Consider the following 20,270-nt stretch of genomic DNA (forward strand, 5'->3'; position numbering starts at 1 on the left):
GTTTCCTGTAACAATTTTTGAACAAATTTGTTTCCTGTAACAATTTTTGAAACAAATTTGTTTCCTGTAACAATTTTTGAAACAAATTTGTTTCCTGTAACAATTTTTGAAACAAATTTGTTTCCTGTAACAATTTTTGAAACAAATTTGTTTCCTGTAACAATTTTTGAAACAAATTTGTTTCCTGTAACAATTTTTGAAACAAATTTGTTTCCTGTAACAATTTTTGAAACAAATTTGTTTCCTGTAACAATTTTTGAAACAAATTTGTTTCCTGTAACAATTTTTGAAACAAATTTGTTTCCTGTAACAATTTTTGAAACAAATTTGTTTCCTGTAACAATTTTTGAAACAAATTTGTTTCCTGTAACAATTTTTGAAACAAATTTGTTTCCTGTAACAATTTTTGAAACAAATTTGTTTCCTGTAACAATTTTTGAAACAAATTTGTTTCCTGTAATTTTTAAAAGGAAATGATTTTTTGAACAAAGCACTCTGTGTCGCCATTTTTATCGATTTTGAAAATAAATGGCTCTTTATCTCCATCTAGTGGACCAAAAAGTTCGAAACAAAATTGTTACAAAATACAACAAATTTTCTGAAATATTGTTAAAGTTTTTTTTTTCAGTTCGAAACAAATTTTGCTCGGAAACAATTTTTTACGTTGGAAACAAAATTCGTTTTGCCGAAACGAATTTCGTTTTGTCGAAACGATTTCGAAACGTTTTTTGCGTTTCAAGCCAAATTTCCTATCTCCACCGTACCCCAGTTTGGGAACCGCTGCTATAAACAGAATCTAGTCAATAAAGACAATTTTGACAACTGTGTGTGCAAGGCTTCACAACCACCGGATATTTAAAACTCTTTTAGTCACAAAAATGTGCATTTATAATGCTATAACAGTATAGCCTACACATGAAATTGCCGGCGCGCATGAAAATTTGGATCCACCTTTGTGTTGAAAAACCGTGTTTCTAAAATAATCACGGCAAGTTAAGAATTAGTTATTACCTAAATGAATGGCAACAAGTTCAACAACAATGTTACTACTTAGTGCCGCGTAAACTCCACCCTTAGTTCTGGGGAAAAACTAAAACAGTTTGACAAAAATGCGTCCGCAAAATGTTAATTACACTTTCGTAATTTCAGTAAATGTAAAAACTTAAACTATTACAATTTCTTTCTAACCGAAGTATTAAAATCACTACATTGTTACTCATCCAATGGCCTGAACTGAACTAGAACCCGCGAACTGTGTACAGTCAAAATTCTTTGAGGGTTTGATAAGGTCATGAAGATGATGGGTAGAATGAAAATTAAACGAAAAGAGATTTGAACCAAACAAAACCCGAACCCACGAACATAGATTTAACAAAACCTGAGCCGAACCCGAAGCATATTTTTCCAAAATGTAATCTATTTCGCATATGGGGCCTTTTTAGCCAATCAGAGGTCTCCTCTTAACCGCCACATCGTCAGTCCAAACCAATCAGAGAACGCTTTGCCTTTGACCAATCACAGGGTAAGTTGGTAGTGAACAAAAAGTTTTTTCAGGCTTGAATTTTTTTAATGACTACAAGTTCAAGGCAACCATCAGTCTAGTTTTGACACCTATATAAACAAAACTAGTTTTTGACAAGGATATTATAGTGAGACTTTATATGGGAGACAAGCATGTATACACAAGCATACTACACTACAGTGCAATATAGAATGATGGTATTTCATTTTGTTATTTCCAACTATTAACCACAAAAGCTTTTGTTTACACATTTAAAATATCTTTTACAGTTTATAGAACCTCAGGATTTGATACATGTATTTTGCACCACCTTAAAAGAGTGCTTTTTGGAAGGAGGTGCAGAGGCAATATTGTTCTGTACTTGCCCAAAAAAATTTTAGGACAGATTGGAGAGGTCAACAAATGAACTGACTTGGGCCCATATGTTATTTAAACACTAAATGCACAAATTTAACACTTGGTTACAAGAAAATAACACAGTATTTGAACTGGTTTTTTGTGTAATCCAAAGGTTGTTAGCAACAAAAGATGTCTCAAACTCATTACAGAATTACAAGAATACTGCAAAAAATAATGGCTCACAATTGAGCCAAAACGACCAACCTTTAACTGTACTGACTCATTTTTTTTTCTTTTTTGGCTCAAAAATGAGTCAGTATCTGGAAATTGACAATATGGCTTGATCTTAACAATAAGTTATGGCTCATTTAGAGATAAACATTTTGGCTTACTTTGACATCCTTATTTGGCTCAGGTTGAGCCGTGGCTTATTATAACTGATTTTTCATTTGTTTTATAACAAGCCAGCATTGACTCAAATATATGCTTTACAAAGTTGCGACTGAAAATGGCTCAAACTGAGGCAATTTTTGGCTAGAAACGAGCCAAACCATTTTTAGTTTACAAACTTTCAGTGTGAAAGTAGAAACATGACTCATTACAAGCCGATACTGGAGTGTGATAAGCCATGGTTAAAAAGTTTAAAATGAGCCATTCCAAGTCATTTTTGGCTTGAATTCAGCCTTTTTTCATTTTTCGGATGCGTAGAGCCATTATTTTTGCGAGGTTAAGCACTAAGCAGTATGTTGATTTCATTTATGTCATTTAAAATGTGCTAAGTGATGGTGAATATAGGTATCTTTAGCTATACATAGCCTTTTAAAAGTATATTATGAAAGATGACCCTCTTTATTGTCATTACATGCATGCATTGTGATTTGTTAAAAATTGGTTAAAAAAGTGATTTGGCCCTGTGATTGGTTAAAAAAGCCCCACATGCGAAATAGATTACATTTTGGAAATATGCGAACCCGAACCCCTAAAAACAAACGGAACCCGAACCGAACCTGAACTCATATGATAAGCGGTGCGACTCTCTGGTTAAGAATATTTTTACAAATTATTGCCGGATTCAGATTTTACGTTAAATTTTCGGACATGTCCGGGAAACTGCGGACGTTTTGTAACCCTATGTTTGTGCAACTCTATGCTTTATTGCAGGGGTGGACAACCCGCGGCTCGCGAGGCGCATGCGGCTCTTTGCCTGGTTTTATGCGGCTCTTACGTCGTTGTCGAAGTTTGGAACCACCGTTAATTTTGGTTTGTTTGTGGCGATCTGGTACAAACTAGTAAACCTATTACAATTTCGCTTTTGAACAAACTTACTATCGGTATGGCCAGGGTTTTTTTAAGGTTTGGTTTGGGTGACCGCTAAGTAGTTTTAAGAGACCGCAAGTGTTTCATTTAAATACCAAAAAATAGCCATATTTGCTTAAACGAATTATTTATACAAATTTTGGGAAACCTTGCCTTGAAACGGTAACCTGGCAAATGGCCTGATTATGACGACAAATATTCAATTGTTAAACAATGAATGATTGCTCATTATTGCGTACAATGCGAATGAGACTCAAAGAAGCAGCAATATTTACAACACCGTGTTCCAAAATAAATAATGTTTTAATCCGTTGTGTTTCGGGTTGACCAACGTTAAATTTTATGGGCAGTTTGTCTCCTGGTCTTGGGTCTGAATGGAGCGATTGTTGGTGTTGAATGCATTAGTGACGTCGCATTGAACTTAGTTTGCGCACCTTGCATTTTTGTAAAACTCGACGCCTGAGCTTGGGAAGCATGCGCGTTAGATGAAAATACCGCAAAGTTTCTCATCAGGGACGATCTTTTGAGCAAACAATTTCTATTAAGTTAACCTTCAAAATGGCAGAGAAAAAATATTTTAGTACCAAACCAGCCATGAATCTCATCGCACGTCTTTGTTTATGCAATTCGTTGAATTGAGAGAGATGTGCAAGACAGTGCAAACCATTTATTGTTGAAAATGACAGGGTCGTGGTCTGTACGAGCGAAATTGTGTGTGTGAGTATAATATGGCTCTTTGTGGTAACCCAATTAAAAATTTTGGCTCTTTGTGGTAACATAGTAAATAAAGTGGCTCTTTGTCTTTGACCGGTTGGCCACCCCTGATTTATTGCATATTCTACACGTTTTTTATTGTTACGTCGCGCATGCGTAAGTTGTAGCGAAATTTCCAGGACATGTCCGAAAAAAATGTTTTCAAGGCGTGTTTCTAGTTTTTGTGTGTGTCACAGGTCACAGCTGTGTCCGTTGTTTGGTGATCAGAAAGTCGTGTGGATGGTGGTGTGAACTGGTATATGGTTAAATTCTGAACACTTGGTAGGCTTAAGTTCCTTGGTATACTGTGCATTATGGTCAGGATTTTGTCACTTACTATTATGTCTGTTGTTGGGCGGCCATCTTGATGCTGTGCATTGTTGTCTTGGGCGTAGCCATCCTGAATAAGTTAAAATGCACATAAATTCATAACTGGGATCAGCCCTGAAGCGTCTATGCAGACCAGCGATAACGGCACACTCATACATAAATCACAGTACGCCAGACCCATTGAAGGCGCTATACCGAATCAGCCGGTCACCAAGCATTCACCACCATATGGCAAGGCGTAGGCTAGAAAAATCTACGAGTCCCGGAAAAGACTCCTGTCGTGGGTTCGAATCCCACCGCAGGCTAGATTTTTCTAGCCTACGCCTTGCCATATGGTGGTGAATGCTTGGTGACCGGCTGATTCGGTATAGCGCCTTCAATGGGCCTGGCGTACTGTGATTCATCCTGAATAAGCTTTCGGTATGTATCTGATTGCGGCTATGTGACAAGCGATTGTCTGTTAAGTGCACATTTGTGTTACTACAAGTGTTTCTGCACGTTCTATGACGTTAAAACGATATTTGTCACACGAATTTGATTTGGTCAAAGCTTTGTAACTATAAGCGAGATACCTCTTTGGACCATTTTGCTAAGTTTATAAAGCGACGTGTGTGTGAAGTGTGAAGCCGTTTACACGCGAAGAGGTTGATGTTCTGCCTTCGTATTTGTCAAATTGAAAGCATTTTTTCATACAATCTGTACGCACCTATTTCCAATGGCCAACCTGCTTTTGTTTGTTCTCATAGACCAGTGGTTCTCAAAGTATGGGTCGCGACCCATACATGGGTCGGGCAGGGTCACAAAATGGGTCGCGCTGTGGTGATTTAATTCTGCCCAAACGAACTTTTTTCATTTCAATTTTCAAGTATTTTCAATTCTCAGTCATGACTGAATTATTGTATCATAGGCATTTTACGTGGCTTTATCTTAGTAACCTTGGAGTATTGCAGCATAAGTAAGTGGTTTTCGGAGAGTTTTGATAGCACCGTAGCCAAATACAGCCTCACTCGACAACGCTATACAGCAAAATGAACCAATCATTATAACATACAGACAATAGCCTTCCAATTTTCTATTACGCACACGGCGATTGTAACACGTTAGCACGGGAAATGATAGGAGGTTAATCATACGAAACTGAAATTGGAAAGTAACAGTTAGCGTTTAAGGATGATAACTATTCATACAAAAATAAAAAATACATATTTGTTGTTTGAGGCTTGGGTCGCAATATGTTCATAAAGCTCAGATTTGGGTCGCGGTCAAAAAAGTTTGAGAACCACTGTCATAGACGCATTAACGTATTAAATGCTTGTTCATTAATTCCTCAGGGCTAGACTATTCTGCAACTGAATAAACTATTGTATACATGACTTTAGTGAAGGGGGTCCAGAAATTGACTTGTAGCAGCATATTTGTTTCTTCTCTTCAGGCCCTGTTTGCACACAATGGTGCAATCTTGGGGAAATGTGTTGCAACAATTGCAAGAGCTGGTTCAACTTTAAATCGAACTTTTCATGTTCTGTGCAACGTCTTATGAAGCGAAATTTTACAAACTTCACCTGTAAAAAGTGACTCCTTTGTCATAAATGTCCAATTTTGGTCCTGCATTACGTTTTTCTTTCACTGGAATTTGTAAATTCAGCTGTAGTTAAGCTTCGAACAGAATTGTTTTAGCATGTATCTGATAAAGTTCCAGCTGGCAATCCTGTGTTTGCTCCGCAATAACAACTTGGTCGGTTTTCGGTTGTAGTAAAAAATTAAACATGCGCGTTGTCATATTTAGATTGGTTAATCGAATAATATTGTGTTCTTTACATTGCATTGATGCCCTGTTTTTGTTGTTTGTGGAGCGGGGAGAAATGGTGCAATCAGGTACCAGGGCACGTTAAGACCTGCCACAAATTTAAGTTTAAAACCGCATCAATTCGGTTATTGAAAAAGTGTATTTGAAACAAACGCAATGCAATCCGCCAAAGCTGTATTTGGCGAATTGAACCTAAACCGTGAACGACAAGGTTATTATGTTATCGTTTTTTTTATTAATTGTAAGTAGACAAAGGTTTAACGAAAGAGTATGGACTGATCATGAACTGAAAGCGTAACTTTTTGCACAAAACAGTACATGATTTGCTTTTATAATCACCTATCAAAATTACGTGTCATTCACCTCAAAAATATGGCACAAACAGAATTTTGACCACCTAAATTAGATGACCCAAAAAGTTTTGATTTTCCGGAAAAGTCATTTTGCTGCGTTAGTTTTTCACTCTTAGGCATGGTTACACGGCCCAAACTCAAAAAAATTAACCATGTTCAGTTGACAAACTAAAAACAGGTATATTGTGACATGACATCGGCCGGTGGTTGGACGTTGGTTGCTGCTGTGCACGAGAACAACATTTACGGCAAATGTACTAAAGGTGACAAGTGGTCAAGCGAACAAGGTTCAACCTTGTTTTCAAGAGCCGGGCGCCGAGCCAATTATTCAGGTCATTTTTTGAATACAGCTATTTGCTGTTTACAGTCGGCGACCGTTCATAAACTTTTAATGTTTGCTACATCTGCATTGACAAGGTCAAAGAAAAGCACAGCGACAAATGCACTAAAACTCTAAGCCGTACATCAAAGTACAATGTCTAGTCTAGACGCGTAGAGTGGAAAGCAAATGCTAACAATGAATTTGAATTCAAAGTTTTTGCTTGTAATGACGAATTCGAAATAAATTTGCTGATCTTATACAAATATTAGTCCAACTATTGCTTTAGACAGCAATGTTTGTTCAGGGTCACAAAATTGGCAAAACTTAACGTTTTTGGAGAAATCTCTGATGTTACCTACAACGACTACAAAAACCCTGCTTACTATGCAGTAAAGGTCTGATTTTTTGAACGTATATGCACGTGTAATTTTGTTTGTTTATTAACGTGCATTTTCGTAGGCTTCAAACGTTATGGTTTGGCATGTTCCAAACAAAACACCACTTTCGGACATTTATGACAAAGGATTTCTGAGGTACTATACCAGCAACAATTTTTTGAGCAATTATGGATCAACTTTGCAATCATTGTATTTTAATCATGTTCCATTACAACATGCAGGTAAAAACAATGGTTTTACTTTCTGAATAAATATTTTTTGCCCATTAATGAAACTGTGAATTTGCAGGTTCTTATAGATACTTCAATTTAGTTGCACCACCAGTAAACTATTTGTTGGGAAATAACACTTTTGTTGTTTCCAAAATTCCTGCATACTACAGACCCAATATTAAACCCGGCTACCTTCAGTTTCGGGCATTTGATGAACGAGGATTTGCCATATGCGCTATGTCCTGCAATAAAGTAGGTTTTGAAAACAAAGTTTAAATTTAGGTTTCAAAGTTTGAATTTCATATTATTTTTTCTGTCATGACTTCACGCAACCAGTTAAAGTATCTGATTGTTTTTAGACAAAAAAAATTGAAAAAAAGGCTATAAACTTTTAACATGCATTGTTAATTAACAGAATGACACGTGGGGATTCAACTCGTGTTTGCATAGGAGGTGGAAGGTCACGTGATTCCTGCGGAAGTCTTAAGACTTCTTCAAGGTCAAGGACACCGGATGTCTTGCACGGAACTTGGGATCGTACGATACATCTTACTACTATGGTTGTAATCTAACCTTTACAAAAGGTATTGCTCGTTAAGCAAGTCCTCTCTAGGGAGGAGCAATGTTGCTTTTGAAGCAACATGTTTGTTTATACCAAACTATAGTCGGTTCCTAAAATGTATTTGGCCCCAGGACATACGTCAATTCATAGACCAAAGCGTTATACGCGGAAAAATTTCTGTGGCGTAAACATTACCAAATTAAGCTACAAATTATCGTGTTTCAAATAAACTATAGCCACTAGTTTCTCGTAATTTTAATTATTCTCTTGTGTTGGGCTTTACAGGGTATCGCCCGTTCTTGCGTTCGCATACCTGCGACATAATATTCATACGGTCCCGTTCCGCAGTAAATTTTAAAGTTAGTTAATTGAATTTTTAATGATAATACCTCAACCCGACCCTAACAGCTCTAACTGGCAGTTTGTCATTTTTTTTCCACCTCTCCAATTCATAAAAGAGTCCAAGACCTTGCGTTGACGGATATCGCTAAAACCAATTGTGCCAACGATGGCTTCACTTCACTTCACTTCAAAGGAATGTTTGATTCAAATTTTTTCACTACGCAACGCAACACAACAGAACGACCATCAAAAACGCGTCCACACCACGCATAAGCCAAAACAGAACCCGGAAAGGATAGTATCACGCGAGACGCTGCTAGAAAAACAAACAATCACAGCACACAGCAGGAGTCATAAAATAATAAATTGTAAAGGGCGATTTTATCTTCAATGAAACAAAGAGGGAAAACAAGAAACCGTGTTAAAGTTTAACATACATCACACGCAAGGAACGAAAAACGTGAAAAGAAAAGTGTCACAACAACTTATACAAGAAAACATACCATCAGGTTTTTTTTAAGGTTTGGTTTGGGTGACCGCTAAGTAGTTTTAAGAGACCGCAAGTGTTTCATTTAAATACCAAAAAATAGCCATATTTGCTTAAACGAATTATTTATTAGGCTACTGGCAAATTTTGGGAAACCGCTGGAGGTCCCCCAAAACACCTTTAAAAAAACACTGCATACCATATTAGACAAATATAAAAAAAATATCAGGACACATATACAGCATGGGCAGGATAAATGATGCATACAAGTGTAATGTACACGTGCGCACATTGTTATTTTCTTTGTATGATATTCACTAAATTCATTTCGTTTACTTATTTGTCTTGGTACTATATTTTTTTTTTGTATAAAAGGTTTGTTTATAGATAACGTATTGCACACTTATGGTTCTTTCGATTTCTCACACTTTCATTGTTTATGCATAACATTGTTTTCACTGTCTATAATTTAATTCACTTTCAATTGCACACTGTGTCTTTATTTAATATGCTTATTATTGCAGTTCTCCTTGTTTTCTATGACACGTTTTTTAGGTACCGCTACATTTAACTGTTTTGTAAGTGACCCTCTTGCACTAATGATTTGGACGTCGACGACTCGCTTGACAATTGTAACTGGGCAGCGAGGTCATGCGACTATTTTGACTTGCCTTGTAAACTTAGAGGCAGTTCTCGCTTGTGCCTCGCTTTGTACGAAGTGTTTTGTGATTTAAAACGTGAGGATATAGTGTCGCATTTGCGCAGGTGTAAATAGCCTGTATCATGTTAAAGATGTTTTTAGTGCAGGCTTTGTTCGGTGTTACCACTTCACTTTGGGTTTCAGCGGTAAAGCCGCCAATGAAGGAAAACTGTTATTTACCAAGTTAGGAGCGCTGATCCTGGTATAAATGTGGAGGGATTGAGACCCCAGACATGGGACCATTCGTATTCGTCATTCGTATTCGAATGCATTCGAATACAGGTTTTGGCACCTTCGTGCTGTATTCGAATGATTTTGGCTTTTGTTCGATAGTGCATGAATACAATTCGAATAGTTGAGGTTAACGTTTGAACCAACAATTCATGAATACAAAAACTTTAGTAAATTTATTCGAATACAATTCGAATCGTTGTAGGGTTTTGCCAACCTAAGAATTTGCAAATTCGAATACACGATATTTTTTACGAATACAATTCGAATTGTTGTCGGTCTTTGGCAAGGTAACAATTCGTAAAATGGAATACATGACTACATTTGTACGAATACCATTCGAATTGTTGTCAGCCTGTGGCTATGTAACAATTCGCAAAATCGAATACATGACTACATTTTTACGAATACAATTCGAATTGTTGTCAGCCTTTGTCAACGTAAGATACGTAAAATCGAATACATGACTACATTTTTACGAATACAATTCGAATTGTCGATTACCTCCAGACTAGAAGTAGTCGAGAATATTTTGCTACATATTTTTGCCAAATAGATTCGAATACAATTCAAATTGGCAGTGAATGTGACCTGATTTGACAAGTTTTAGTGTATGTTACGAAACAATGACATATAGAAGTTTAATTGTGACGTTACATAAATGGAATTGTGTTACAAAGCTTGCAACATTGGGTTGTTCTCAGCACACGACAGGTGTAGCGTGTTCATGAAGCCAACATTTCATGTAAATTTGGTGAAATTTATATAACGGAGACTTAAATCAGTCAAGCTAATGTGGCAAAAAAGCTCGTTGGTTTACATTTTTACCAATAAATTTGCAATTTATAAACCCATGTTACTTTTTGATCGAATACCTTTTAAGTTTCGGGGCATTTTATTTCTTTTATTTTCCGCAACTACAAATATCCAAATGGGTGCATTCGAATGCTATTCGAATTGTTTGCTTCTTACAACAACTGAACAATTCGTGAATACAAATAACTAGAACTATTAATTCGAATACAATTCGGATTGCTCCATCTCAAAAAGTACGAAGTATTCATGAATACGAATACACGCTTGGGGTTTATTCGAATTACACGTTATTGTTTTTTGGTCAACTATTCATGACTACTAATACTTGACACGCTTTATTCGAATACAATTCGAATTGCTGCCACCTTAACATTACGAAACAATTCGTGAATACGAATACTTGACTCGCATTATTCGAATACAATTCGAATTGCCGAACTTTAAAAAGTGCGTAGAATTTATGAATACGAATACATGCCTTGGTTTATTCGAATAGTATTCGAATTACTTGTCGTTGTAGTTTGGTCAACAATTCATGAATACAAATACTTGACTCGTTTTATTCGAATACAATTCGAATTGCTGTCACTCAAAAATTACCAAAGTATTCATGAATTCGAATACAGTCATGCAGTTATTCGTAAAGTATTCGAATACAGGACGCGTGTATTCGACCCCATGTCTGTGAGACCCTAAACTTAAGTTTACCGAATAAAATAAATTTGCAAGTTACTGTGATCCCGTATGGTTAAATTATATGAATGTGCATCTGCAAATTTATTAACAAGTTATTACCCTAAAACAGCACTACATTTCTCTGTCACAGCTAAAATGTACACATAATAAATGAAAAAAAGTTTACTAACTTATTTGCAGTTACGAACAGATTTCTACATAGTTCATATGCTATTTTGAAACAGTACAACTGAAAGTCAGTACTTCAAAATGATATTTACACAAAGATAACTATAATCCATACATTTCCAACCGGCAAGACAATTCTGCAAACCATCTTTAGGCCATTTATAAAAATCAGGGTTTATCGTTGGAAAAAGTCAGTTTTAGTGATGACGTAATTTCCAGTCGACTAAAACTTTGCAGTTTATTTTCGTAGTTTTAGGCTTGGTATTATATGTAGTTGTTAGGGGTTATTACGTCCTGTTGATTTTGATTTTATTTCCAAACAATAAACATATCGATACATTTTGGCATTTGAAAAATTATCTGGTAAAAATAAGCACACTGGATGAAATATCTTCCAGTGACCTGCTTTTGTTTGTCGGAACACTTTGTGATAAAACTTTGTCCGAATCAGTAGCCCATCCTGAAAAAGATGCAACTTTAAAATACTACATCTACAACTGTGACAAAAAAATCTTGTACCCGCAAAATCGCCACAGACAGTGGAATCACGTGACCTTCCACCTCCTATGCAAACACGAGTTGAATCCCCACGTGTCATTCTGTTAATTAACAATGCATGTTAAAAGTTTATAGCCTTTTTTCCATTTTTTTGTCTAAAAACAATTAGATACTTTTATTGTCTTATAATTGGTTGCGTGAAGTCATGACAGAAAAAAATAATATGAAATTCAAACTTTGAAACCTAAATTTAAACTTTGTTTTCAAAACCTACTTTATTGCAGGACATAGCGCATTGGCAAATCCTCGTTCATCAAATGCCCGAAACTGAAGGTAGCCGGGTTTAATATTGGGTCTGTAGTATGCAGGAATTTTGGAAACAACAAAAGTGTTATTTCCCAACAAATAGTTTACTGGTGGTGCAACTAAATTGAAGTATCTATAAGAACCTGCAAATTCACAGTTTCATTAATGGGCAAAAAATATTTATTCAGAAAGTAAAACCATTGTTTTTACCTGCATGTTGTAATGGAACATGATTAAAATACAATGATTGCAAAGTTGATCCATAATTGCTCAAAAAATTGTTGCTGGTATAGTACCTCAGAAATCCTTTGTCATAAATGTCCGAAAGTGGTGTTTTGTTTGGAACATGCCAAACCATAACGTTTGAAGCCTACGAAAATGCACGTTAATAAACAAACAAAATTACACGTGCATATACGTTCAAAAAATCAGACCTTTACTGCATAGTAAGCAGGGTTTTTGTAGTCGTTGTAGGTAACATCAGAGATTTCTCCAAAAACGTTAAAGTTTTGCCAATTTTGTGACCCTGAACAAACATTGCTGTCTAAGCAATAGTTGGACTAATATTTGTATAAGATCAGCAAATTTATTTCGAACTTCGTCATTACAAGCAAAAACTTTGAATTCAAATTCATTGTTAGCATTTGCTTTCCACTCTACGAGTCTAGACTAGACATTGTACTTTGATGTACGGCTTAGAGTTTTAGTGCATATGTCGCTGTGCTTTTCTTTGACCTTGTCAATACAGATGTAGCAAACATTAAAAGTTTATGAACGGTCGCCGACTGTAAACAGCAAATAGCTGTATTCGAAAAATGACCTGAATAATTGGCTCGGCGTCCGGCTCTTGAAAACAAGGTTGAACCTTGTTCGCTTGACCACTTGTCACCTTTAGTACATTTGCCGTAAATGTTGTTCTCGTGCACAGCAGCAACCAACGTCCAACCACCACCGGCCGATGTCATGTCACAATATACCTGTTTTTAGTTTGTCAACGGAACATGGTAATTTTTTTTTACTCAAAAGAGTGGTCAACATGCCAGTTTGGCAAATAAAAATTGAAATAAAATCAAGGTCAAGAACATCAACCACCAACCGCGAATTCAGGCAAAGAGGAATCTGGTTGTATTACGTACAGACCAGTCTGTGTCGACTTAATATCCTTGCACGATGTTGGAATACCTAAAAGCATTTTTTTTAGCATTTTAAGTTAAACTTTGATTGCAATATTTAACATAAAACTTGCGTTGTGATGAAATTGTCACTATATTGTTCAATCCAATAACTATGGCAACAACGCTAAGCAGAAATGCGATGACCGCTACCACGTTCCATGTTGTGCAGGTTTCTAACAAAAAAGTAAAAGTAAAACAGCTTATAGTTTTCGTATTTAACAACTGAATTGAAAAAATACCCGAGATTTTGGACTTTGATGCAGAAGCTCTGGTGATTTCGTAAATATTTGAGGGCATTTTAAACAAAATATTATTGATATTTTTCAAACCCTTTCCGTTCAGTCGCCCTATAACACATATATATATTTAGTTGCGATGTTAATCTTTTCTTTTACATGTGGCTGGCAACCATTGAACCATACGCGGATACAAATTTATGTGGCCGTGCACACTTATAAGTACATGTACTTGTTTATTTCTAACTTTGTTTTATTTAAACTTTAATCAAACTATGTAAAATAGTATTTTTCACTGCATTTTATGTATATACGTAGTTTTGAAACAACAACAGCAACAACAACAAAATGGCACGCTGATGTTGTTCACCACTGTTCTAAAGTAATTATCTCTGTCACTCTTATCGCTTTGTTACAACCAACAAACCGTCTTACCTTAAAGCCAAGTTTGAAAAAGCAAAGATCTAAAATTTGAAAAGTTACAAAACTGCAAACATTTTACAACAAGTTTTCTGCTAAAAATTAAACAATTAGGCTTGTTTTTCCTACTGTTTATGGTTTGCAAATTTTGCAATTCGTGTGTCTATACACCCAACTGCTCAATTAGCTTTGGTGAACTCTATATCAACGTTTCACAACCAAAGATTGAACTACAGGTCATGGAGTACGTTTTGGGTACCCATAAGCAAATAGTATCATACAGTAAACATAGAAGCTGCTCTCGAACTGTTTTTTTTTCAATACTGCAAATAAACGTCGCAGCAAAACATTTAAATGCAACAACTGTTCCTATCGCAGTACTGAAGCTTATTGTTGTAAAAAATAAATCGGTTTTGTGTAAACTATAATTTTTAGAAATTGACTCACAGCTTTTAACGTAACATGCAAAACAAGGCTAGTTTTTTTATAATTTTTGTTGTTGTGTTTTCGCAATATTTTATAACGTTACGCCTAAAATGTCTTTAATTGAGTCCGAAGCTATATAAGTTTGAGAACCACTACTCTACATAACCTAACGCAAATTTAACAAAAAAGTCAACTACGGTTTTACAATTGCAATGTGCAGAAAAACTGTAAGACGCATTGCATAGCTTAACATTTACATTCAGTGCGGAAACGATGACCACAAAAGTCTGATCACGACTTTTCAACATGGCGTGCATTAGCATTAATGCTGCGTTTCCGTCATTAATGCCCTATTTGCGTCACAAAAAAAAGTACGACGCTATAGTCCTTGCGTGCAGACTCGGACAACTAGATAATTCTAGTTGCCTAATTCGGCAAATTAGAGCAAATGGCAATAATTCTAATTCCGATCTAATTTACCATTTTTTTCAAAACGCTATACTTTGTCCGACGGCATTTTTAGGCATGTTATACGAACATGCGTTTCATGTTCGAAGCCACGTAAAACTGCGAAACCAAAAAAATGTTTAAATGTAAACAATGGGGAATGAAAAGGAAAAACAGCTCCACGCGTCGCTTCGCCCTTTCAAAAATCCCTTGTCCAACCGGGAAGCTCATTTATCTTGCATGCCACCGAAAGAAAATAAACTTAGAACATACCGGGATGTTGAAAACTGATATTGTTGCAAAAATTGCGCCTTACGAAAATCTCATGTTAAAATACCCGACGGTTTTCAAAATGATGCTGCTCAAAAACGACTTGACATTACAGTCACGTTAGCTCCGTCTAAACGCGTTTCATCAATTTCAGCGAATGACACAGTGCAAAACGTGCAAATTTTGGAGTTCAAGTTTGAAATGAACTAGCCTACAATTGGTTGGTTTAAATCTAATCCTAGTTCGTTTCTAGTTTTTGAGGAAGTGGTAATTATGGGTCCACTTTCCTGAAAGGTACACATCTTGATTGTACTCAAATTTTCTTTTTCTACGGTGAAGTTAGTCCACGTACTTTTGGCATGGAATCTTTGTTGGATTTGGATGAAACTTTTACATGTGGTAGATATAGTCATGTAGACGTGCCATCTGGTTAGTTTGACTCGACCATCCCAGTGATTAACCGTTAGCTTCCAAAGAGAAAAACTGCCACACACCACAAAGGGCAAGTTCATGTGGTTTAACAGTGCCATAAAGAAATTTGGGTTTATGGTAAGAATGATTGCTGAGTATGCACCATAAACGCCTATGCCCTGTTGCGCCACCTACCAGCTTAGTTCCAGTGTTTGTGGTTCTATCCAACAACTAATTTGCATAAAACAGTTTCGACTTCACCTACCAAAAACCATTGTACCGTATCGATTGTTCTTTTTTGGTTTTTTTTTCGCTTCAGAATATACCCAAATAATCTTACCAAATTACGTGTTTATTTCGCCGCCCATGTATTTATTGGCAGCTGATTTGACGCCAAAAACTAGCGGCACTGGAGTCCGGTTCACTTTATAGGTCAAGAAGGTAACGTCAGGTCAAATGTTTGAAAATGCTTGTTTTTAACGTTATTTATGATTTTAAACCTTCACCTGACCCTAATAGGGAATAGCCCTAACCGCCGGCATTTCTACAAGTCTGCAAAAAAAGATAAAAATTAAACGGAATTTGAACTAAAAAATTATGCGCATGAGGCGTGACCGTTCTTCCTTTCACATGGGGCAGGCTGCAACCTTGAAGATGTGAGAACTCGTAAAGAACACTTGGTGCTGGATTACAATTCGGCGACAGGAATTTCGTCAATGGACAAAACCTCATTCAACTTTAGAGGTTCTCCTCCATCAAATGGCACGACAGTTAAGGACACCGTGGAACCTTGATACACTCGGGCAGGGGTGGCCAACCGGTCAAAGCCTAAGAGCCATATTTTTTATTGTGTTACCACAAGAGCCACACTATACACATAAGCACATTTGTTAAATGGCTCGTCCCTTCCTCACACACAGAGACCTGTGCTTAGCCAGATCTATTCTAAATGTCGCACACCAACATCATAATGACACAATTTGACTTGTACAGACCACGGGCCAGTCATTTTCAACAATAAATGGTCAGTGCAAACACTGTCTCTCACACAAAACTCTCATTTCAACGAATCCATCAAACAAAAACACATGAATTAAAATCCCCCTTTTTTCTCATTCTATAAATAACGTGCGGTGAGATTCATTTCTGGTGAATTGCTAAAATCTTTTTTCACTGCCAATTTGAAGGCTAACTTGACAAAAATTGTTTATTTAAAAGATTTTCCCTGCAGAAAAAAACTTGCGGTATTTTCATCTAACGCGCATGTGCCCCAAGTGCAAAGTGGCGAAACTAAATTCATTGCGACGTCATTTATGCATTCACCACCAACAATCGCAATTCAAACCCAAGACAAACTGCCGATAAAATATAACGTTCGTTATAACCCGAAAAACAACGGATTGAAGCATTATTTACTTTGGAACACATTTGTTGCAAATATTGCTGTTCCTTTGTGTCTCATTCGCATTGTACGCAACAATGAGCAACCATTCATTGTTCACAATTGAATATACGCCATCATAATCAAGCCATTTGCCACATAAAGTTGCAGCTTTAAGGCAAGGTTTGTGGCCATACCGATAATAAGTTTGTTCAAAAGCAAAATTGTTAAAGCTTTACTTTAAATGTAACGATTTTTATACCAGATCGCCACATACTAACCCAAATATACACAATGCCCCCAAACTTCGACAATAACTTAAGAGCCGCATAAAACCAGGCGAAGAGCCGCATGCGGCTCGCGAGCCGCGGGTTGGCCACCCCTGCACTCGGGATTTGTCAGTAAGTGTGCTCAAGCGGATTTTTTGACCTTTACGCTGCAAGCCGAGTTTGTCAATTAGTAGAGCCTTGATCAAGGAAGGCATATGTGTGTACCTCAACATCGTTATGTCTGACTTTTACCGGCACGATATTGATGTAGACCCCGCAGTTATTGTCGGACGCATTCGTCGTTTCCATGGCAGGGTTTTTCGAATTTTTGAAAGCTGTCCTTCTATTGAAGGTTCCATGTAACTTCGTGTGATGAAAGTTACCAGCGCAACCCTCAACGGAGCACGATTTCGGAAGTGGACATTTTCGACAACGATGTCCAGAACAAAGACATATAAAACAAAGGCTATTTGAGCGCACAAACTCACGACGCTTGAGCAGTGTCATTTTGTCGAATCCCGGGCACACGGACACGGCCTCGTTGCACACGGCCTCGTAGACCACTTCTGTTCCAAACAACGAGCCAAAATAACGAATTCTTTTGTTAGGGCAATAAGGGCAGAGGTAGCCAGTGGTGGGATTCATCCGGTTCGCACCGGTTCTTGAGAACCGTCCTACGAAAATTTATTTGATTTGCGAACCGGTTAGCATTACTGGTTACTGTCAATAGACTTTTTGTAACAGAACCGGCTGGAAATGCGACTTTTGTTATAGAACCGGCTGACAAAAAAATGAATCCCACCACTGGAGGTAGCGCTCGAGGGTTAAGCAGCAAGACGAGCATAAAGGCAGAAGCGGTTTCTGCAAATATGCACTACTTTAGTTACGGCAATATGCAAGAATATCAGTAAAGTTGACTCTTACCGAACTATTATAGGACCAGAGTCACAGTAACATTCAAAGCGATCAGTAGATTTTAAGTTCGGAACAATACAGTTATTTACAGCAACAGCACGTTGGATGACGACGGTGGAATCCATGGTCCAGAAATGCACAAATTACACATTGGAGGACCGGCAACAGTCCAGTTAGCACAAATTTCCTATTCGTTACCGAAGAAGCAAAAATAACCGGTCAATTAAATAAAAAACCATGCTGCCTTTATAACAGGGGTTCTTAAACTTTTGCGGTCGTGCCCTACTTGACACTATTTATTTAATCTGACGCCCCCTTAATAAATATTAGCACTGATGATGTTTGTCTTGATTTTCGGAAACAACATACATCGTAGGTCCGCTTTAAGCTACTGTCAAGTTAGTTCCGAACGTTGGAAAAAGCCACTTCAACACTGATAAGTTTCCAAAAAGAAGGCTTTTGCGCGCACAGAGCCACGTTGCCAGTATTCTTATAAACTACTCAAATGTCGCCAAGAAAGTGTTGATGCACTAAAAGTCAAGGCAATCTCTGATGCGAAATTAAGAACAAATAAAAAATGCACCGCCGACTATATAGCACAGGGGTCACCAAACTATGGCCCGCGAGGTCATTTCATCCGGCTCGCGACCCAATTTTTGGTTTGCCCAATCGTATTGATAACTTTGCTACATTCAAAAATTAATCTACTCCTTATTACGAAAGTTTACTGTCACGACATGTAGAATTAATATTACCGTACCTACTTTCATGGGATTACAACGCCCAGGATTGATCCAATTCCAAAGCGAGTTTTGTCACGTCACAGACAAGGCACAAAGTGTAATTGTGCGCAAACAATTGCCTTATTTTGTTACTTATGACGTAATATACATGCATTACTTGTAATATGAAACTAACATACAATTTAACAGATTTTAAATAGATTTTTAGAACGACTATATCTTGGCACCCATATAAAAATCGCCTCGTGGTCTGGACATCCATTTCGAACAATAAGTTCGAAATCAGCGCCAAAATTATTCCTATGCTTTCATTTACAATTGTTTGCAGGTGAAAACTTTGCAGCCAGATTGTGCTGCGCCCCCTTGCTAATTCCACAAACGACAGACATTTTTCCCGCCAGACTCCCCACAAAGGGCCCAAAAATGGGGGTAGCATAAACGAGTGAGATACCACTCGCAACTAATGCCAAACGAACAAGTTGAGTTTATACAATGATAATTGGGATACGACAGACTAATGTTCCGCTGCATCGCTAGTATCAGACTCCCTAAAGTACGACTGTATCATTGACGTGACACATGACAATGCAGTTATGACGTCAAATCCATTGTGGTGCAATTACCTTGTGCTGTGCGTGACGTCGTGACGATGTGAAGTCTATGTTTGACTTACACAAGACAGAATATCTTGGATATGGATGAGCAGAAGACACATTGGATAGCTACAAAATACAGGCTTTAACAAAGAAGATAAAAGACAAGTTTGGGGATCAAATATCCATCTCGCTCTTTGATAGTCAAAGAGGGAGCTTCTTGTACAGCTCTGTTTTATCAGAGGAAGATGGAAAAGCATGAATACACTGTTGCTGCCAGGCATAACGTATTAACAGAATTTTTAGCTCTTCCGGCAGTTTTTTATTGTAATATGCCAACGTTTCGATGTCCCATACGAAACACCTTCATCAGGGTAATGACATACAATGCAAACACAAGTTATTATACAGCGAAAAGGGCGGCGAAACACACACAAAAAAGGCGATAGAAATAACGCAGTTCGCACCAATGGTCGTGTGATAACACCTGGCTCAATGGTGCAAAAGCGACCGATAAGTTATCGGCATTAGAACGTCCGTTTTAACGTTCATCGTGTTGGTGTGAGAATGTATGTTCCACGACTCCAGGAAACCTCGCTTGTGAAAATCGGTTTCTCTAGCTAACACCTGGGCAGCAGAGAAGTTTATGGTGTGACCGAGGGTAGTAGCATGTTGTGCTAATGCCGATTTTTTAGCATCTTTCTTGGCTACATCCCTCTCGTGTTCTTTACGGCGCGTATTCAGAGATCTTCCCGTCTCGCCAATGTAAATCTCCTTGCACTGTTGACATGGGATCGCGTACACCACACCCCTTGCTGCGTTTGT

The 20,270-nt window shown here is 37.3% G+C and overlaps 1 protein-coding gene and 1 pseudogene across 2 annotated transcripts; one reads left to right on the plus strand and one right to left on the minus strand.

Moving 5' to 3' along the window:
- The first annotated feature begins 6,224 nt into the window (after positions 1–6,224).
- Positions 6,225–7,925, plus strand: LOC145239024 (intelectin-1-like; annotated as a pseudogene).
- Positions 7,926–8,255: 330 nt separating this feature from the next.
- Positions 8,256–20,264, minus strand: LOC145238348 (intelectin-1a-like). 2 transcript variants are annotated; one of them, XM_080101491.1, is made up of 10 exons: positions 14,006–20,264; positions 13,574–13,681; positions 13,406–13,507; positions 13,256–13,341; positions 12,980–13,136; positions 12,594–12,685; positions 12,370–12,529; positions 12,128–12,302; positions 11,875–11,954; positions 8,256–11,815 (listed from the first exon to the last, which is right to left on the minus strand). In XM_080101491.1, exons 2-10 carry the CDS (start codon positions 13,629–13,631, stop codon positions 11,712–11,714), a joined length of 1,014 nt encoding a protein of 337 aa, XP_079957617.1. In that variant the 5' UTR covers positions 13,632–13,681; positions 14,006–20,264; the 3' UTR covers positions 8,256–11,711. The 2 variants fall into 2 exon arrangements, with proteins under 2 accessions (XP_079957617.1, XP_079957616.1); XM_080101490.1 differs by having other exon boundaries at positions 13,574–20,264.
- Between the last annotated feature and the right edge of the window lie 6 nt (positions 20,265–20,270).

The sequence above is a fragment of the Phallusia mammillata genome, chromosome 7 (assembly GCF_965637545.1).
Source record: "Phallusia mammillata chromosome 7, kaPhaMamm4.hap1.1, whole genome shotgun sequence".
Taxonomy (NCBI): domain Eukaryota; kingdom Metazoa; phylum Chordata; class Ascidiacea; order Phlebobranchia; family Ascidiidae; genus Phallusia; species Phallusia mammillata.